Source organism: Larus michahellis, chromosome 19 (genome assembly GCF_964199755.1).
Source record: "Larus michahellis chromosome 19, bLarMic1.1, whole genome shotgun sequence".
NCBI lineage: Eukaryota > Metazoa > Chordata > Aves > Charadriiformes > Laridae > Larus > Larus michahellis.
This window is the reverse complement of record NC_133914.1, coordinates 4,509,467-4,529,995: the sequence shown is the minus strand read 5'-3', so window position 1 is coordinate 4,529,995 and position 20,529 is coordinate 4,509,467. Positions and strand designations below refer to the sequence as shown.

At 60.8% G+C, this 20,529-nt stretch overlaps 1 protein-coding gene across 1 annotated transcript in view; it reads left to right on the top strand.

Moving 5' to 3' along the window:
* Positions 1-20,181, top strand: part of SLC9A1 (solute carrier family 9 member A1) — a 32,671-nt gene extending 12,490 nt beyond the window's left edge. Inside the window, exons 2-12 of the mRNA XM_074562827.1 lie at positions 10,755-11,215; positions 13,349-13,599; positions 14,050-14,267; positions 14,642-14,844; positions 15,082-15,171; positions 15,571-15,641; positions 16,098-16,271; positions 16,400-16,514; positions 16,895-16,996; positions 17,327-17,399; positions 18,196-20,181. Coding sequence (XP_074418928.1) covers positions 10,755-11,215; positions 13,349-13,599; positions 14,050-14,267; positions 14,642-14,844; positions 15,082-15,171; positions 15,571-15,641; positions 16,098-16,271; positions 16,400-16,514; positions 16,895-16,996; positions 17,327-17,399; positions 18,196-18,518 — 2,081 coding nt within the window. The 3' untranslated portion in view covers positions 18,519-20,181. The remainder of the gene's footprint in view (positions 1-10,754; positions 11,216-13,348; positions 13,600-14,049; positions 14,268-14,641; positions 14,845-15,081; positions 15,172-15,570; positions 15,642-16,097; positions 16,272-16,399; positions 16,515-16,894; positions 16,997-17,326; positions 17,400-18,195) is intronic.
* Positions 20,182-20,529: the final 348 nt, after the last annotated feature.

The window sequence follows — 20,529 nt, the reverse complement described above, 5'->3', positions numbered from 1 at the left end:
CGCTGTACACAGCCTTCTGCTGTGTCAGCCACCCCTCCCAGCCACGGTGCCGTTGGGCGAGTGGCAGGCTGGGGACTGTCCCAGGCTGGTCGGAGGGGGATGTTGGTCCCAAAAGGCCGCTGTCGTGCTCATCACCTCCCGCAACGTGAGCCCTTGGGGACGTCTCCCTGCAGGGATGCTCTCTGCGAGCTGGCAGGAGCCTGCCGGCGGGCTGCCGGCTCTGCTGCCGCTTCCCGGTACGCGTGGGGCCGTGCCGGCATCCCAGTGTGGAGTACGTGAGGTGGGGGGGGGAAGAAAAAAAAGGGCTTTTTAGGGCTTGCCTGGGAGTTGGCAGCTGAATCAGCGGCGGGTGAGTCAGGGAGGCAGCAATCGCTCCTCCCTGCCCTGCCCTGCCTTCGAGGGTAGCCTGGCACTTCCCTGCCTGGTTTGGGGAGATTTTCCTGGACGCGGATCTCCCCCGAATCCGGCTCTTGGAAGCGGGTGCCCCAGGACAGGGCCAGCTCTGCCGGGAGGTGCTGGCAGGGCTGGGACCCTGGGCAGGCTGGTTCCTCAGCCAAGTCTCACCCAAACCTCGGGCCGAGCGGAGGGAAAGCAGAGGGAGAAGCGGGGCAGAGAGGGTGCGTGGGAGCAGGATGGATCCCTTTCCCGCTGCCGTCCGCCAGCGCCACAATTAGGGCTTGCTGCAGGCTGCTCCGCACAGCGCCGCGGAGCCAACTGTTTAGTTTGGGTTGATCTTAATTAATTAGTGTATCTTTTAGAGTTGGAGGAGGGGGGAGGATTAGGGAGAGCCCAGGCTGTCGCTGGCTCGCCTGCCTGACCAGACCTTCTGGGTCAGGGTGGCGAGGTTTAATTGGGAGGAATTGCTGCCGGCTGTTTGGCGCTTCTGTGCGAAGTCGCGGGCCCAAACGTTCGCCGTCTGGTTCGCAGAGCTGCAGGGAACGCCGGGCGTTGGACCATGCAAAGGTCTCGGCATGGTCAGCTTCCCTGCGCTGCCCCAGGCTTGGGAAAAGAGAGGGACAGAGGGACACAGCCCCTTCGGAGCGGGGAAGCGCCGAGCGGGCAAACCGCAAATCATCAGTCCCCCATCCCTGGCTTTGTGCCGGGGGGGGCGAGTCGGGGCTGAGCCTGCGTTGGGCCCCAAGGATCTCTCCTTGTTATCGTTGAAGTTCTCTTGGTCGGCGTAAACAGCTTGTTTATAAGCGTACACAGCGGCTTTCTGCAAGGGGGGGGTCCGCCCATCCTGGCAGGCTGATATCCAGGGTGCCTGCAGATGATTCACAGCTCTCCTGCGCGCCGGGGAGCGTTGCGTCCTCCTCCCGCTTTGCAGCACTGCAGCGTTGCCATCGAGGTCCCGCGACACCCGCCTTTCCCTTGGCTGCAGCGCAGCATCCTCCTCCTCCTCCTCCTCCTCCTCCTCCTCCTCCTCCCCGGTGACCTTCCAGCAGGGCTCTGGGCAGAGAAAACAAGATTTCCCTTGCCAAGGGGAGCGTTGTGCTTCTGGAGGGGGGGTTGTCGGGGCAGGTAGTGAGCTGGGCTCATCTGCATGCGGCTCGTGACTCCCGCTGCTGCAGTGACGCCGCTGGTTGCGTTCCCCGGGCTGCTCGTCTTTTTGGGATGCTTCTGGGTCTCCACATCCAGCCCTGCACTAAAGGGACAACCCTGTGGTTTCCCGGGGGGTGCCGTCAGCATCCTTGGGTATTTCTCTGCTGACGTTGCCCAGGGCTGGGAGGGGGCTGCATGGGCAGGGGGTGAAGTCTGGCACCCCTGCAGCCCTTCGGAGCCAGGCGGTGCCTGGTCCATCCCTCGGCGGAGCGAGCACCCCTGGAGGGGGCTGAGCAGGCGCTCCCGGGGGAAGGCAAGGCACGATGGTGGGGATTAGAGGCACTTTCCTACATGGTGCTGCTGCAGGGGGGCTCGTGGGTGGCGTAGCTCAGCTCCTCGCCCTCTGTGCTCCCCAGCCATGTGGTGCCAGGGGCCGGTGCGGGGTGGGGAGGAGCGGTACCCGCCTGCCCACCCTCCCCGCCGGGCCCTGCCGTAACGGCTGGTTTGAGAGCACGCCGGACCCGTTCCCGTTATCGCCAGTCCCCACCGCCGTTGCTTGTCCTAGCAGCTAAAATGCATGAAATGGCTTTAAATAACTGCTCTCTGAAAGGCTCCAGGCATGAAACGGCACAGCCTCGGATCCCCAACCAGCTCCGAGCTGTCCTCCCCCTGCCCCTCGCAGAGTGCCAGGCCAGCATCGCTCCCGCTGATGCCCTGGCATCCATCCCCGACGTGCCCGGGGCAGCTCTCAGCATCCTCCCCAGGAGGAAGGCTCTGACTACAGCTTTTTTCTCTGTTTACCCTATTCTGGGGCGTGGGATCGGCTCCCCGAAGGTGCCCAGGGGACCGGGAGATGTGGGCAAGGCAAGTGCCTGCTCTCTCCAGCAGCCTCGGGGGTGCAGGGTGTGTAGACTCGTCTCCCCTCCCGTCGGAGGATTTATTCAGGCCTCAGCAGTGGGAACTGGCTGCAAACCGCTGCGGAGGGAGGATGGTGCAACTGGGAAACCCTCAGCCCTGCTGCAGGACCCCCCCCGCAGCCCCTCCTGGCGACGAAGGCGCGGAGAATCCGTCTGCCCTTTGCCTGGGATGAAGGGCTCTTCCCCGGGGCGGTGATGCTGCGCTGGCGGCATCCTCTGCTTTTGCTAACGTGGCTGTACCTTAAGGGTTTGACCACGCCGCTTTGCATCGGTCCTTGCGCGGTCGGGAAGGGCCAGGCCAGCCTGAATTATCGGTCGCCGCGGCTGGCTCGCTAAGCTGCGGCAAGGCTCGTGGTACCTGACAATGTCTGCTTTTTGTTCTCTGGCTTTCAGGTTTTGACTCATTCGTGGGCTGGACTGATGCTATCAAGGCTGTTCTTATCTTCCACAAAGCAGGCAGGGTCCAGGCAGGGTCACCTTCTCATGCACGCTTGCCTTGCCGTGGGCGTTAGGGCTGAATACAGGAGATGGAGCGAGCCGGAGGCTGTACCAGGCGGCTCTCGCTCTCCTATCGCCGGAAAATTTCCGTTTGCCCCCAGTTTGTTTGCAGTCTGGGAGGAAAAGAAGGGAAAACAAGGGGCAATTCAGCGGCCGCGAGGTGGGAGCCGGCCGTTTGAGCGAGGTCGGTAGGTAAGGGGGATGTTAACGTCACGCCAAGAGAAAATAAAACCTTGGGCAAACGGCAACGGGTCTGAACAGCTATTTACTGCAGTGACGCGACTCGTAGGGACGTTGTGTGCGATCCAGCTGGGAACTGAGGTCTGGGAATTGGTCACGCTCACGGCCGGGCTGTGCTGGGCACCTTTTGTTGGGGTGGACGGAGCCTGCGAGGATCCCGTGCGGATCCCGCATCCCGCGCGGATGCGCCCCGCTTAAAAAGCTTAAAGTGATCCCCACTTCTTGCAGACTGAAAATCTCGGCAAGCTCTAACGCCGTGCTGAATGCTCATGGATTTGAACCCGAGCCCGGAGCATCACAGGCTGCTCGCAGCCCCCTGCCCGCGCCTGGCTGGGCTGCGGAAGAGTGATCCCCAAAATTAGGGCGACGTGCCTTGCTTTTCCCTTCTCTCCCTGTTCCCTGTCCGGGTGGGTGCCGGCTGTGTGGCCCCTGCGTGGGATCGGCATTAACTCCCCGAGTCACAAAAAGCAGTATAAATTAATTACCATCCTGCTTCTTGGCTTTTCTTCGTAATTAGCGACAAGAAAATAATGAGGCTTGAATGAAACATTAGGTTGGATCTGGAGGAAGCTGTTTTGTGTAGGAGCTCTTTCTGTAGCTTTATCTTTAAAACAAAAAAAAAAAGTCAACTTCTAACCAGGAAATGTCATTTTGGCGTGGAAAAATTCAAGCTTTTCCGTTTTGGACATTGAGGCCACTGGATGCTTCCCTTAAAGGTTGCCCCACGCAACCCAAATTGCTGAAACCAGCCCAAAGAGAGCTGCAGGAGAGCACCGGGGAGACCTGGCCCTGCATTAAACCCCTGCTCCGTGGTGAGGCAGAAAAGGATTTGGCAAAATCAAGGGGCGGTTTGTTTCCCAGCCACCTGCGGCAGAGCCCCGCGCGGGTGCCATCCCGTCGGAGCGGGTGCCGGAGCGAGCCGGGATGATGCTCGGAGGGGCTGGAGCTTCAGGGCAGATGGTGCCGTCAGAGCTTGCGAGACGCAACGGCTGTAATTTCAGGATCATGGTTTTACCACCTCCCCTTGCGGGGTGACACGAGCCGTGGCTTCGCTCTATTTTTAGGTGTAAATCACCACCTATTTAATTCCTTTCCAGCAAGTTCAATTTTCAGCCCCTTCCCTGGAGACTTCCCCATTACGTCTGGTACCCGTGCCGGCGCCGGGCACACGTGGCTCTCTCTCCGTGCCCTTCCCCAGGCTCCTCGCTCCCTCTCTTTGCAGGGAGAGTGATGGATCCGGCTCCATTTTACCAGGGAGGGTGCCCAGCGGGGCTGAGACACGCTCTCAGCGGCTACGAGACATCCCACGAGGCTTGTGCCGGAGGCCACCAGCAATCAGCAAAGCCTGGCTGATCTTTGGGCAACTGCAGCAGTGGCCGATGGTCGGGTGGGGGAAGAGAGGAATCCAGCGCCTTTTTTTGGGGAGGAAAAGGGATAAATGGAGAGAAGCTGAGAGCCTGAGATGGGTTTTCCCCTGGGAGCCGGTTGCAAAACGTTCGGTTCCAGCCTGCCTGGGGCTTAGCCCCACATCCTTGCCCCTTTACCACCCGAAAATACAGAGCGTGAAAGCCAGGTCAAGGTGGTCTCGGTGCTTTGCAGACCCTGGAGCGCAGCCCCAGCCCTCCTCCCTGCCCCAGCGTTTCTTCTAAGCAGAGGAAAAAAGAAGGGGACGGTGCTGGGCAATGGCTTTGCAGATGGCTAGTCCCCATGGCTGGTGACACATCAGTGACTTTGTGGCTCATCCGGCAAAGCGTCCGCGTGTCAGGGCTCTCCGTGGTCCCCGTGTCCCACAGGAGCATGGGAAGGTGTTCCCGCATCCCTCGCCGCCGGGTCGATGGGTTTGGTGAGGACACGGGGCTGCTGCGTCTCTGTGTGGCCCACCCGGACCCTGCCAGCCTGGTGTCCTGAAGGGTTAAAGTGGCCTTAGAGGGACCCTGGTGCTGCTGAGCCACGTGTGTCCCCTCCAGCCGGTGCTCTCTGCAGTGTCCTTCAGAAGGGCAGCCCTTCTGAGCATGCCTGCTCCCCCTCGCTCCCTCCTTCCCGGCCTCCGTGCCTTCTCCCGGGGCTTTTCCAGCACCGCAGCACCCTCCGTACCCAAGCCATGCTGCCGCTCGGTCCCATCCCGCAGCCCAAACAAGCACCCATGGGTCCCCCTGGGGCTGCTACGAGCATCGCCCAGCGGGGCTTCACCACCCCCTCGCTCAGGCTAACCCTTCATCTACCTCCTTTCGGCAAAAAAAAATCATCCAGGGGGTGGAAAAGCTGTGTAATCCCTGGTTAATAATTGTGTAATTCCCCTCCCGGGGCTGCCGCCTGCCTGCTGGAGCCTGCAGCCGCACTCCTCAACTTCTGAAGCCTGGGAAGATGGGGTGTTTTTGTAACCGTTCCCCTTTCTTCTGCCTCCTCTTAGCTAACAGGCATCTTCCTGGAAGCAAGCCGGCTTTCCCGCAATGCTCCCAAGTGCGTGGGCGCTTGGGAAGCCGGGGTGAAGCCGCAGGAGCATCCCGCTTAACCATCGATGTGCCGAGCCCTCCCCGCCACGCCGCCCGCTCCCGGCCCTCCTTCCTCCCTCTCCTTACCCTGCTCCGACCCAAACGCCAACCCCGTGGATTTTCTTCCCTCCTCCTTCAGGTTTCTTCTCCTGCGGTGGAAGGAAGGGCCGTTAACCCCAGCCAAACTCACCCTGCAGCTGGAGGGGGATGTGGTGGCCGATGGCAATCCCAGCTGCGGGCACTGGGGACGGGCGCACGGTGGCTCTGGGAACCGGGGGGGACCCCGTAAATGCTGGTCCCCCGGCCCTGGCACACTGTCTCGTGGCGCAGGCTGCTTCCAGTATCAGCATTATATATAGATATATAATTTTATATATCTATATATACTATTTTATTTCTTATTTATCACCTCTAAATGCCAGTATTCCCTAGGGCCATCACGATCCAGCTCCAGCAATGTCGCCGGGGTGGGAGACTCGGAGCAGGGAAGTGCGTGAAGGCTTTGCCTCCTTTAAAGAGTTCTTGTGAAGCGTTTGATTAAAAGGTTACTAAAATGTTCTTTCCGCAGTGCTTCGAGAGAGGGCTTTAAAAGGAGGGGAGCGCTGCCCGAGCTCTGAGGAAGCCTGACCTTGGGTCCCGTGCCATATGGAGCCACCCTGCGTGGGTGGGACAGGGAAATGCCATCAGGTGGGGAGGGAGGGGATCTTATAGATGCTGTAGGACATGGCGCCCATGGTCCTGGGGGCTTTCTGCTGTGGGGTGAGGCTGGGCTGAGCGAAGGGGGGGATCCTCCCCGCTCCCTTTTGCAGTAGGTTCTCAGCGCCGCAGCCGCCCCGTGAGCTGCAAATCATCCCCTTCTGGCCTTGAGAGAGGGTTCCCAAATTGCCGTGAGCAGCTCGGGGCACGGAGGTGGCCTCTACTCTACCTGCAGTGCGAGAAGCATCGCCTCGGGCAAAGACTCATGCGGGATCTGGCTCGTTTTGACACCAGCGCTCCCCAAATGTGGGGATGCTGGGGCTGGGTTGGGTGCCCAGCACCCTTCCCTCCGTATCCCTTCCCTCCACATCCCTTCAGGCTCTTCCTGGCCAGGCTGAGGACGGAGGCAGAGCAGATACAGCGGGTTTTGAGTCATTAAGCAACGAAGGAGCAGACGCTGCTGGATGGAGCTTTACGTAACGCCAAGGCGCAGCAGCATCCAGCCCGGGCTGCGGTAACCCAGATACAGCCCGGGAAGGAAAAAAAAAACCCACACGGGAGGTCGGAGTCTCTCCCCAAGCTGTTTGGTCGGGAGTAAATATCGACACGGCACTGCATCCGCCAGCAGCCAGCGCCTTGGGAAAAGCAGCCCAGGTCCCCCTTGGTAGGATGAGGATGAAGCTTTAGCAGCTGAAATGGGAGCCCTGGTGGTTACTGGGGCGAGAACCGACCCTTGCAAAGTCTGGAGACGGAAAGTGGCTTGCCGCCCTCTTCCTTCGGCTTCCACGGCCTCCAAAATACAAGCTGGCTTTATGCATTGTGGGGAAAAATAATCTGCCTTGCCGCGCAGTCCAACAGACTCCGGTGGTTCTTGCCACAGCTGAAGTTAGGGAAGGAAAATTCCCGGTGTTGCCCTCCATCGCCTACACTCGGGTAGAAACAGCCCCCTGCGAATCTGCTGATGCCAAGATGAAGACAACTGGTGGTCGGGAGCCGCAGAGCCAAGTTTTGCAGCACGGGCCTCGCCGTGCAACAGCTCTCCTTGCCCCAAATCTCTTCAATTTGAAGGACGGTGATTTCCTCCTGTCCTTCAAGGGCTCAGATGGCGATTAAAAACTGGAAAACCCGTCCCCAGCTCCGCTCTGCCCTAACCCGAGGAGGACTTGGCCGCCAGCGAGAGCAGTGCCCGCGTTTGCCTTCCTGGGCACACGCAAGCGCCACGTGGGCAAGGAACCATTTTAATAGGAACGATGAACTTCTGGATTTCCTTTTCCTTGTTTGCTCAGGCTCGCGGGGTTGGTGTTCACTCCGCTGTTCTTGTTTTTAATAGTTTGGGTGGTGTTCGATGCCGGTGGTAGGGGAACCGCACCCATGGAGGTTTGTTTTCCAAAGGAAGAAACTTGGGCGACTGCGGGTGCCCCGGGCTGGTGATTTGGGGATCGCGGCTCGCTCGCGGGGTCCCAGTTCACGGCAGGGCCACCACATTTGGGGACAAGCGGGTGGCAACAGTAGGTACCCGAGTAAGCGAGCAGCACGGCTACCTGCTATGCAAATAACCTTTTACTAAAGCAGCCAGGAATGGGAACCCTGGGGATTATTAAGGCTTATTATTATTATTAAGCTTTATTATTATTATTAAGGCTATTATCAAGATTTATTCCCTTTCCTGCTGCCCCTGGATGTGCCCGTGGCCGGCCGTCCTCATCGCTCAGCCTCCCCCAGGAGAGAAATGGAGGCGCAGAGCTGGGATGGGGCCGGTTCGCCCCTGCCTGGCATCGCGTTTCTTCCCATTAATCACCCCCGCCCCGAAGCGGGATACCGGCCCGGCGCTGGGAGCAGGATCCCAGCAGGATCCCAGCAACAGATTGGTACCCGTGTGCTGTCGAACGCTCTAAAAATACTGAGCGGAGAAAGCGGGGAGCGAAAAAAATGGCTGAGATTCAGCGAAATCAAAGGCGTAATTATCACGCAGCCCCTGTGAGTGTATTTTTAGGGCCCTACAAAAAGGGTCGAAAACACTGAATTCACATCAGCACGCAAATGTTCCAGTTTAATGGGATCCTGGGGCCTGTGGGGAAGAAGTGCGAGATGCTTAATTGTCGGTGTTTGTGTTTTATTCATGACTGAACGTCCTTAGCAAGCGAAAACTGATTTGCTGTGGGCTTCTGGCTGCTCGTGTGGCTTTAAACCTTATTCCGGCCAGGGCTGGTGCGTGCTGAGATGGGCCATTGCCCCGTGTGCTGGAAGGGCTGATTATTCCCAGTGTTTCCATGAGCTGTGCTAGGAAAAAGGATTATCGCCTCCACTCCGATGGGGAGCTCCCTGCCAGGGCTGCCTTGGGGCACTCGTGTGGGCTGTAGGGAGGTTGGAGACAGAAGAAAAATCCCATGGAGGTAAATCAGGAACCACATCCAGCCCGGGAGGTCCCTGAGTGCAGGTGGCCGGACATTGGGAGAGCACTGGGAGAAAGCTCGGATGCTTCCCGGCTCCTCCCGGCTTCCCCTTGTGCCCGAACCCGAGGGCCATGGGGCGGTTTGCTCAGGGATCGGTGCTGCTGTGGTAAAACCGACGGCGAAACCAGACTCCTTCCCCCATCGCTCCGGCACCCGAGACCCACCGGAGCCACCTGGGTGCTGCCGAAATGGCGCGGACAGATCCGCGTGGAGCCTTGGGTGTGATGAATCCTCTGGCCTCTGCAGTGCTGCCAGAGGATTCATCACACCCACGCCGGAGGCAGCGCTTGCAGCTCAGGTAGCAATTTGAGGTCTAATCCTGCCCTTGGGGGGCTGCGTGTGGCCGTGGCCGGTGGCCAGTGGCTGACTCATTCCCCGTCCTTAGGGAGGGATTGTGGAAGCGGCCACTTTTCCCATCGGAGCCGGATTCGTGCGGCGCCTTCCCCGCTCGGCTGCGCAGGTGGAGGAGGGATGAGCCGGCACGGTGCCGCAGATGTGGTCCCTGCAGGCTCAACAGGGGGGTTCGGGGGGGCTCACCGCAGCGCCGAGCGGCTCCAATCATCAGCGGGATGGTGGCTCGTTAGGGAGGGGTGGGTTGTTGTTTTTTTTTTAATCTGTTGTGAAACGATGTGCAGATGGCACAGCCGCCCGGCCGGAAGGAACGGAGGAACACGGGATGCCAAAGCAGGGTTCCTTATTTTAAACCGCTTCCCTTGCCAGGGAACAAATGTGCCGCACTTCAAAATAATAATTATAAAGCCTGGGAGAGGATCCAGGGAACCCAAAATCCTTCTGTGGGTCTGGGCGCGTTGGCTGAAGCGTTGCTTTGGTTGGCATCGTGCCGCTTGCCCGGCCCCGCAGGCAGATGCCCGCGTTGCCGCGGCTGTGTTTGGTGGATGGGGACCATCCCAGCGGGTCCTGGCTGGCTCAGAGACCTGCGTTTGGGGCCGTGCTGTGACGGAAAAAGGGGAAAATGAGGTCCCTCTTACCTTGAACCCCAAGGAATGCACTGTAAGGGTATGTCCTGTCCCTGCTCCGTGCCCGGGAGCAGCCCTGCCGGCCGGGAATGCAGGGGTTGCGGCGACCATCGAATTACAGAATCGCCTAGAGGTTGGAAGGGACCTTTCAGATCATCGAGTCCAACCGTCAGCCGAACTCTGACAAAAACCAGCACTAAACCGTCTCTCTCAGCACACAAAGTCTTTTAAAGCCCTCCAGGGCTGGTGCCTCAACCCCTTCCGTGGGGCAGCCTGTTAAACCGGCCGTATAAAACCTCCCGTCTCGCTCCTGAAGCTGCAGGAGGGGGAAGAAGGAGCCACCCCAATTTCATCCTCAAAGCCGCTCAGCGCCAGCTCCGCTCCCTGTCCCCTGCCTCGGGGACACCCCGGGGACGGCCACCACGCTGCCGCCTCCTGCCAGCGCCTGTCAGGCTGGGGGTGCCGGCGCCCGGGTGGGCAGGCTGCCGTCTGACGGGAGGGAAACGCCAGTGCCTACATGCGCCCGGAATGCGTAGCTGTGATGGGAAGAGCCGGAGCCAGTGACAGCTTGTGTTGGGAGAACTGCCTGTGCCGCAGGCAGCTGTCACCGGGGCCTGGGGGTCCCCCGAGACACCCCGGGGTGCCCAGAGGGCGACTGCCGCCTGTTGAACTGGGACTCGCTGGTATTTTCTGGCCTGAGGTCAAGCAATGCCAGGGTACATGGGCCTGGGGAAGCTGCACTTTCCACTTTACAGCTTGGGAGCGCGGGGAAGAAGGGGGCTAGAAGGGGAAACTGAGGCACGCCAAGAGCAAATGATCCCCAAGAGTGCAGGGAGGGCTGGGAACTGGTTCTGGGCTCCCGCTGGGGTCTCCTCCTGCAGAGAGCATCCTCCAGTCGTGTAGCCAACCTGTGTCTTGCTCTCTCCCCCTCCTCTCCAGGCTTCCACGTGATCCCTTCGGTATCCAACATTGTTCCCGAGAGCTGCCTGCTCATCGTGGTGGGCCTTTTGGTTGGGGGACTCATCAAAGGGGTGGGTGAAAAGCCCCCCATCCTCAAGTCGAATATCTTCTTCCTCTTCCTCCTCCCACCCATCATCTTGGATGCCGGCTATTTCCTCCCCTTGCGCCAATTCACCGAGAACCTGGGCACCATCCTCATCTTCGCCGTGGTGGGGACGCTCTGGAATGCCTTCTTCTTGGGTGGCCTGATGTACGCCGTGTGCCAGCTCGGCGGCCCCGGCCTGAACCACATCGGCCTCCTGGCCAACCTGCTCTTCGGCAGCATCATCTCGGCCGTGGACCCGGTGGCCGTGCTGGCCGTCTTTGAAGAGATCCACATCAACGAGCTGCTCCACATCTTGGTCTTTGGGGAGTCCCTGCTGAACGACGCCGTCACGGTCGTAAGTGGATGAGGGGGATCGGCCGAGGGGTTCGCTTTGGTGGAATGTCTCTGGGTGGTGGCACCAGGACTGGCAGCTATCACAGAATCACAGAATCATAGAATTGCCCAGGTTGAAAGGGACCTTTCAGATCATCGAGTCCAACCATCAACCTAACTGACCAAAAACAACGACTAAACCGTATCTCTAAGCACTATGTTCACCCGGCTTTTAAATCCCTCCGGGGATGGTGCCTCAACCACTTCCCTGGGCAGCCTGTTCCAATGCTTGACAGCCCTTTCAGTGTAAAAATTTTTCCCAATACCCATCCCAAACCTCCCCTGGTGCAACTTGAGGCTGTTTCCTCTTGTCCCATGTCCTGTCCCCTGGGAGAAGAGCCCGACCCGCCCTGGCTGCCCCCTCCTTTCAGGGAGCTGTAGAGAGCAAGAAGGTCTCCCCTCAGCCCCCAGCTCCCTCAGCCGCTCCTCACCAGACTTGTGCTCCAGACCCCTCACCAGCTCCGTTGCCCTTCTCTGGACCCACTCCAGCCTCTCGGTATCTTTTTTTTATGGTGAGGGGCCCAAAACTGGACACGGTACTGGATCCAGTACTTCTACTGGACGCAGTATCAATCAAATCAATCAGAACCGTAGACTGGGTCCCTCCTGCCGGCTGAGCTGCCGCAGCCCCGCTTGCTCCTGACCTTTTGCAGGTGCAAAGCTAAATATAGCAGCGTAAAACACCGCAGAGGCGGATTAAGGTGAAACGTTTTTCTTGGCGGTTTGGGGAGACCGAGAGCACGTGCCCAGCCGGCCACCGCCTCTCGGTGGAGAGCAGGACCGTGCCTTGGTCTCCTGGGAATCTGCTCTGCGGGGTGAAATTGCTGCCTGCTGCCCTGCCCATGCCCATCCTGCCAGGGAAGGCGAGCGGGAGCTGGCGCTGGGTCATGTAGCTGCTTCTCCTTCCTCCTGTGGCCTTCCCTGCTGTCTGTCCCCCAGCCGCAGCACCGAGGGCAGGACACGGTCAGCCATGGCAAGGGGGGAGCCGTGGGGGCTGCATCCAAGCTGGCATCCCACCTGGGTCACCCCTCAGCCCCAGTCTTTGTGAGCAGCTTTGCAGGGACCTTTGGGAGGTTCAGGGGCCAGACCACCCCCGCTGCGGACATCTGCGTCCAGGTGCTGGCTTGGCCGTTAGCGCGGCGTCCTCCTCTGCAGAGCCGACCTCTAAATTTGCTTCTAACCCACTGCTTTTTCCTGGCTCTTCTCCCGTATCCCAGCTGTCCCCTTTGGAGCTGGCTGCTCGGCACAGTGGTGACGACGTTCCCGGTGACGAGGAACGCGCTGTCCCACCACAGGGCTTTTCCCAGGCACTTCTTCCCCCAGCTTTCGACCTGAGGGGCTCCCTCCAGGGTCTGTGTCCCCGCTCCCGTCCCTGGGGAATGCTTTCGCCTTCTGCTGTCATGTCTGTCCCTGCCCATGTCCCTGCAGCTGGCACCTCGCCCTCTCACTGCTCCTGAGCGCTGCCATCCCTGCAGGATGCTCCGAAGCCCGTTTCCCACCCTGACAACACCTGCGTCAGCTTCTGCTTGAAAATCGCTCCAGTAAATGCGTCTGGGGGTGGGCGAAGGCGCTGGAGCCGGGGGTGGGCTCCTCCCGCGAGGTTGCCCGTTTAGCTACAGGGAGGTCTGGGCTGGTCCCTGGGCTGAGCAGGGCAGGTGGTGGCTTTTCTCTCCACGTGGCTGTCGGTTGTCCCCCAGCCTGGATCTGTCCTGCTTGTTGGGACGCAGGAACAGTCTCTGGCTGGTTCAACCCTTGACCGAAGGCCCTCCTGGGACAGCGGTTGGGTTTGTGTTGGAGAGCAGAGCTGTCCCAGGCACATGTCTGATGACACCATGTCCCTGGGAGCCATGGAGGACAGGGACCTGGTCCCTATGGGTCTGTGTCTCGCATCACCAGCTTTTTTTGACACAAGGCTTGGTCAAACGCAGGACCCAGCTCAGGGTCACCAAGCACTGGCACACTTTGTCTCGTGCTGGGTACCTGCCTGGCTCCCTTTGCTGCTCCTCTCCAAGGAAGGTCCCCGAGCAGGTCTCCCCGAGGTGCTGTCTCTTGCCAGCAGGACAGTTTGAACCTCCCTCTCCCTTCTCCCTCCCAGGTCCTCTACCACCTCTTTGAAGAGTTTGCCAACTTCGAGCAGGTGACCATTATCGATATCATCCTCGGCTTCCTCAGCTTCTTCGTGGTGTCGCTGGGCGGTGTCTTCGTGGGCGTCATTTATGGGGTGATCGCTGCCTTCACGTCCCGCTTCACCTCCCACATCCGAGTCATCGAGCCCCTCTTCGTCTTCCTCTACAGCTACATGGCGTATCTCTCTGCTGAGCTCTTCCACCTCTCCGGCATCATGGCGTGAGTTGGGCACGGGTGGGAGAAGAAGCCTTCCTGTTCCCAGTACCGTTTGGAGGATTTCCTCTGGTGTAACCACATCTCTCTGGCTGGCCCAGCGTGGCCAGTACATGCCCAGGGAGGGCCAGAGGTGTGTTTGGGCTGGGCTGTGCAGGGAAGCGACTCTTTCGAGTTGTTGCACAGATCCTGGGGTGCCGGCAGCCCATTGCCCATTCACCTGGGCAAGATGACGTGGTTTTGTGCCGCCTGGCTCCAATGCTCACTCCTGCCCTGCCAGGAGGAAGGAGAAACCTCGTATTGCCTTCACTGGAGGCCTTGAATAATTGCTTATGTCTCTCAAGCCCTGTCCTGCTCTGGGGTTTGGTAGAAGAGCACAAAACACTGCTGCAGGGCCAGTGGTTGGGGCTGTCCCCACGTCCCCATGGCTGCTGAGTGCCCCAACCTTACCCCTAGGCTCATCGCCTCCGGCGTGGTCATGCGACCCTATGTGGAAGCCAACATCTCCCACAAATCCCACACCACCATCAAGTATTTCCTTAAGATGTGGAGCAGCGTGAGCGAGACCCTCATCTTCATCTTCCTGGGCGTCTCCACCGTGGCTGGCCACCACTACTGGAACTGGACCTTCGTCATCAGCACGCTGCTCTTCTGCCTCATCGCGAGAGTTTTAGGTGAGGTGTTAGTGTGGTGGCAAAGGCCTTGGGGACCGTCCTGGGTGATGGGTGACTCTCACGGCCACGAGGCCCAAGTTTGCCTTGCTGGGGAGATGGAGGTGACTGGGTGGCACTGGTCCACTGTGGGCGTCAGCCTTGCTGGTGGTTGGCTTTGTGAGGAGGTGGGGTTGAGGCCGAGTTTGTGCTCGACATGGGGTTGAAGCCTGTGACGGGTGTTGGGATGAGCCAGCAGGACAGTATCCACCTGCACCCATGGCCTCGAGGGGGTGACGCTGCGCTGGGCTGCAAGCTGGGCTCCCGGGGGGATCTCTTTGGGGCGGGAGGGTGTCCTTCACCATCCACTCACACGAGACCCCGGCCCGCTCCCCCAGGCGTCCTGGTCCTCACCTGGTTCATCAACAAGTTCCGAATTGTGAAGCTGACGCCCAAAGACCAGTTCATCATTGCCTATGGGGGCCTGCGGGGAGCCATCGCCTTCTCCCTCTGCTACCTCCTGGACTATAAGCATTTCGGCATGAGGGACATGTTCCTCACAGCCATCATCACAGTCATCTTCTTCACAGTCTTCGTGCAGGTTGGTGGTCACGGTGCAATTTCAGAAGGAAAGGGGGTTATTCGGTGAGCCGCGTGTGTTTGTGGAGGGTGGGCAGCACGTCCCCAGCCTCCATCCCTGACCCTGTCACTGTCCCCCTTCTCCAGAAGCTCTTGAGGCTGCCAAGTGACACCGGAACCACCACCCCGTGGTTCAGCTGTGCTGAAGCCAGCCGGTATGCCTTGGCGACAGCTCTAACCCACCTTCCCCGTTCCCTAGGGCATGACCATCCGGCCTTTGGTGGACCTGCTGGCCGTGAAGAAGAAGCAAGAGACAAAACGCTCCATCAACGAAGAGATCCACACGCAGGTAACCCGCTCCGCCCGGCCAGCCCTTCCCGCGCGCTTCTCTTCGCCGCCTTAGCCCTCTTCTCTCTCTGCTTCTGCCACCTCCACCGCTGTAACCAGGCGGGTTTACAGAGCGGGAGCTGCCCCTAAATCGGTGCCCAAGGTAAGGGGGGACAGAGCGAGGGCTCTCCTCCATCTGTGTCGTCCAGTGCCCGCTCCGACCCAGACCTCCCCTGTGCCTGGTAGAGCAGCAGCCCGCTTGCGTAGGACCGTGCTGCCCTCCTGAGGCCCATCCTGGACCCACAGCCCTGATTTTGCACCCCCTGAGTGCCCTCACCCCTGTGTCAGCGTGGGTGTCGGGGTGGGGAGAGGGTGGGTGACAGCCCTGCGAGCTGCCTACACCTTGGACCTTCTCTTCCAGTTCTTAGATCACCTTCTGACAGGGATCGAGGACATCTGTGGTCACTACGGGCATCACCACTGGAAGGACAAGTGAGTGTGGAGGTCTGGGGACGCGGCGGACCCGTGGGGGAGGTGGGGAAGGGTTTGAATCGCCACCTGGTAGGTTTTCCAGCCCTGTGCTGGATTTTTCCCCAGGCTGTAACATCCACACACCTACTCCCCTTGATGAATTATGGCCCTGGGTTGGTGGGAGTGGGGCTGCAGGGCTGCACCCCTTGGCCACGTCACCCACAGCAGCGTGGGAGCTGCCGGTGGCCGGTCCCTGCAGGAGCTCAGGACCATCCGTTGTGGTCCGGCAGCTGCTGGGTGTTTGGGAGGCTGCCTGGCTCGGGAGGGAGTCAGGGAAGCCTGGCCTGACCTGCACTGGTGGGAACGGAACCATCTTCTGCTGGCCTGGGCCAGGGATGGGGAGTGGGGAGTGGGTGCCGGGGCAGGGGGGGGGGTCTGATCTATCGCTGCTCCTCCTTTCCCCACATCCTCGGGAAGGCTGAATCGCTTCAACAAGAAGTACGTGAAGAAGTGCCTGATCGCGGGGGAGCGGTCCAAGGAGCCCCAGCTCATCGCTTTCTATCACAAGATGGAGATGAAGCAGGCAATCGAGCTGGTGGAGAGCGGGGGCATAGGCAAGATCCCCTCCGCTGTCTCCACCGTCTCCATCCAGTGAGTTCCCCAGCCCTGGCCACCCTCTGCCTCCAATGGGCCCCTGGCGTAGGCTGAGCACGCTCCCTGCTAGTGGCCGCAGGGCAAGCAGCCGTTCGGCCCTGCCTGAATCCTGTCTGTCCACGCAGGAACATCAACCCCAAGACCCTCCCCGTGGAGCGCATCCTTCCCGCCCTGTCCAAAGACAAGGAGGAGGAGATCCGGAAAATCCTTCGCAACAACCTGCAGAAAACCAGGCAGAGGGTAAGGTGTCCCCTGGCACCGTGTGTCCCCGCTGTGTTTCCCTGGGGGTGGCCAGGACCCCTTCCTACCAGAAGCCCTCAAGGCCAGCTGTGCCGTTCACCCCTGGTATCCCTGCCCTCCTGCCCCTCGTGTTCCTGGTCTTTTTCCTCCTGGGATTGTGCTGGGCTAGTGCTGAGCTTGGCTGGTGGCTGAGCCCAGCGTTTAAACCCTCACTGGGCTAAGGTGGGTCCAGATCGGGCATCACAAGGGACACAAGGGACAAGCCACAAGCTGGTGGCTGTTTCAGCCATCTCCGAGGGAAATGGTGCTGTGACCTTCCTTTGCCGTTCTGTGTGTGGGGGGTTTTTAACCCCTCTCCTTTTCTTGGGGCCTTTTCCCAGTTGCGATCCTACAACCGGCACACGCTTGTGGCCGACCCCTACGAGGAAGCCTGGAACCAGATGCTCCTGCGGAGGCAGAAGGCCCGGCAGCTGGAACAAAAGGTATCAAGGAGACGGTGGAGCAGGGATGCTTCCACGGACTGGGAAGGACGGGGGGCCGAGGGTGGCTTCCCAGCCTGGGAAGGGCATCAGTGTCCTAGATGGGGAGGGGGCTGAGGTTCAGATGGCAGCGGGGGACAGCCTTGGGGGGCCTTGTGATTGCTCCAGACTGAGCAAGTCCTGGCAGCACAGCTGGGAGGATGCACACACACGTCCTCTGCATCCCGCTGCTGCTTCTCACGCATCCCCGCGGCCTGGGGTCAATTCCCTGCCTCCCCTTCCCCATTTATCCTGGCCACTCCGACGGAAATGGTCCCTGTGTTCCAATTCCAGATGAACAACTACCTGACGGTGCCGGCTCACAAGCTGGATTCGCCCACCATGTCCCGGGCTCGCATCGGCTCAGGTAGGTGGGACCGAGCTGCCGGGGGAGCGCCGCTGCCGGCACCTCGCTGGGCATCGCCGGTGTTTGGCTGCTGAAACACTCGGTGGTTGTGTCATCCCGCACCCCATCAGCTCCTCCGCCGTTCTCCAGCCCCGATTGTCCCTGTCCCGCTCCCCTGCCTGCGATGCAGCCAAGCCCCAGGGGTTGGGGCTTCTACCTGAGCAGAAGCCCCCTGCTCGTTTCCCAGCACAATTCCCACCGGGAAGTCAGCTTGGCGGGTCGGTAGATCTCTCCGGAGCTCAGCTCGCTCCGTCCACGCACCCACATTTCTGGAGATCCCTCTCCCTGCCCTCTGCAGGGGTGACAACCAGGAGTGCTCAAGCCCCAAGACGCGTCCCTGGACTCCTGTCTCCTCCATCACGCGTTTGCTTTGCCGTTTTTCGTTCCTTCCATCCTATGTGTCCTTTCCGGCCTTGGGGACAGCGGGACAGCGTGTGACGGGGTGTGACGCTGGTGCTGGCGCTTGCGGAGCCGGCGGTTAATCGGCAGAGGGCAGCTTCGCCCCTTGGAAACGGCGCTGGGCTGGGCTGGGCTGGCTGGATTGGCTCCAGATGGGATGCGGAAATCAGGAAAAGCAATTAAACAGCAGGCTTGGAAATCACTGAGGCAGCCCGGGCATCCCAGCCCCAAACATCTTGGAGACGGGGGGGGCGTTAGCTGGGGGTCCCTGAGGCCTTTCCCTTCCCCAGGTTATCCTGACCCGGTTGTTCATGATCTCATGAGACGGGCCCTGCCTGACCCCTCTCTGCCTCCCCAGACCCGCTGGCCTACGAACCCAAGGCGGACTCGGAGAACCTGCCCATCATCACCATCGACCCGGCCTCCCCCCAGTCCCCGGAGTCCGTGGACCTGATGAACGAGGAGCCCAAGGGCTGCGGCGGCCTGCCGCCCTCGCCCGAGGAGGACGAGGAGGGGCTGGTGATGCGGGTGAAGGAGCCTTCCTCCCCGGGTACCGACGATGTCTTCACCCCGGGGACCAGCGACAGCCCCAGCAACCAGCGGATGCTGCGGTGCCTGAGCGACCCGGGGCCTCGGCCGGAGCCGGAGGAGGGGGAACCCTTCATCCCCAAGGGGCAGTAGCAGCTGACAGGCGAAGCCTCGCACGATGCTTCGTATAGTTTCTCTCTCTTCGTTTGATCTTCTTCCTTTGCTCTCCTTTTTTTTCGGTTTCTTCTGTCACTACACACCGGGTTCAGGAAGGGGAGAACGTCCTGGATGGACTGGGATTGTCAGGACAGCTCTGCCCGGCAAACCCTGGGCTGGTCCCGAGGAGCGGGGAAGGAGCCCCCGGGATGCACCGGGCTCCATGGCTGCTGTGGCCTGGGGGTGACAGACGATTTACCGCCCTGGACCGGGATTTGCAGGTGCCCTGGAGCCCCGGCGGGGCTTTCCCGGAGGTTGCCCACCCACTCAGGACCCATGAGCGGCTCCTCGGGGCAGCTGCGGCCAGCATGGGGTGGGCCCTGGCCGGGGGTGGGGGTCCGCAGGGGCTGCCCCACGGCACAGCTTCGCCTCTCCTCGGCTTGCTCCGGAGCAGAGGGATGGGCAGATGGGAGCCAGACTCTGCTTTGGGGTTGGGGGCACCCACCACCTCACCCTGCACCCACCCAGGGACCTCGGGCTCATGCCACTTCTCCCTGCCTCGGCCACTTCCCCGGCGGGGCCGGTGGCCACCCGGGAACCTCTCCCCCGGCCCTGCATTTCACGCCAGGTCTTGTTAAATAAATATCCTATAGCCATGCAAGGGGGGAGCTGGGTCCCCCCTCGCTTTGAGCGGCCCCACAAGCCCGGGCCTCTCTGTCCCTCCTGGAACCCGCTACCTGTCCCCCATCGCCACGGGGACCCTGTGCCAGCCTCGGCCCCTCGTCCCGTGCCTGTCTGGCAGCGCGGCCGCGGCACCGGCTGCTCCTTAACCAAAGACGGCGTCCGGGCTGCCGGGACACGGGGATGGGGCACGCCGGGGGGTCCATTTGCGACGTGGCGGGGGGACGTTATTTTTCTCTCCCTGCAACCAAGAGGAGCCAGGGAAGAGCCCGGGGGTGGCTCACCCGGCGTGGGGACGTGTTGGGGCTGGGAGGTTGGCAGGAAGGGGACAGTCACCCCCCAAGGGGGACGGCTGGGGGTGGCGGGGGTGTTCCTGAGCTTGGCAGGACCGGTCTTTCCCCAAGGCTCGGCTGGGAGGGAGCGCTGGGGTGTTCCGGTGACTTCCAGCCCTCCCCAGGCTCAGGGTGTCCTACGTCGTGCCCCAGCCTGTCACTCTGTCCCTCACGTGCCACCCGGCTCTCACCGCGTGCCACCCTTCGCCGTGGGTGCTGCCTCCCCCGTGCCGCGGGGTGCTCGTCGCCCCCCCGCCCCCAACCCTGGGGACTGCTTCCCCCCCCTGCCCCACGCCTTCCCCACGCCGTGCCTTGCCACGCGTCCTCTCTGCCCCGCTGCCTTGGCGGGCACCCGTCCCTCCGCGGCCCAACCGGGACCCCCGGGGGGACCGGCGTCCGCGCGGCTCCGTCGCTCACGCCGGGGGGGCCAGGGAGACCCCACGTCGCTGCCTGCGCCTGCCTGCCCGCCCTGCTCTCGCCTCCAGGAGGGGGGAGGGAAAAAAAAAAAAAAGCAATGAAAATTTCTCTTGTATAAAAAGGAAAAAAAAAACAAACAAACAAAAAAAAAAAACAAACCAAAAAAAACAAACCACGTGTAAAGAGAATCTTGGTTTTTATCATTAATAATAAATTAATGTTAATTTTTAGTGGGTTTTTTGAGCTGTTCAGGCCATCCGCCCCTGTCACAGCGTCCCGGCCGTCCCAGATGGCGGAGGTGGCTGTGAGATCTTGTCCCTTGGGCTCCCGCGTCCCTCCCCGGGGCTGCAGGATGCTGGTGTGAGGGGGTGTTGGGAGGGGAAGGGCTGGTTTTCTCACTTTGCAGGGGGAAGAAGGCAAAAGGCAGATCCTTTTGAGGGACGTGGATGTCCCCGTCACGGCCCCGAGGTGCCGGTGGGGCATCCCAGAGCAGCTCTGCCAGCCCCGAGCCCAGTGCGGTCCCCACGGGGAGGAAAGGGCCAACGTCCCACTGCTGGGAGCACCCGCTTGTCCCAGGT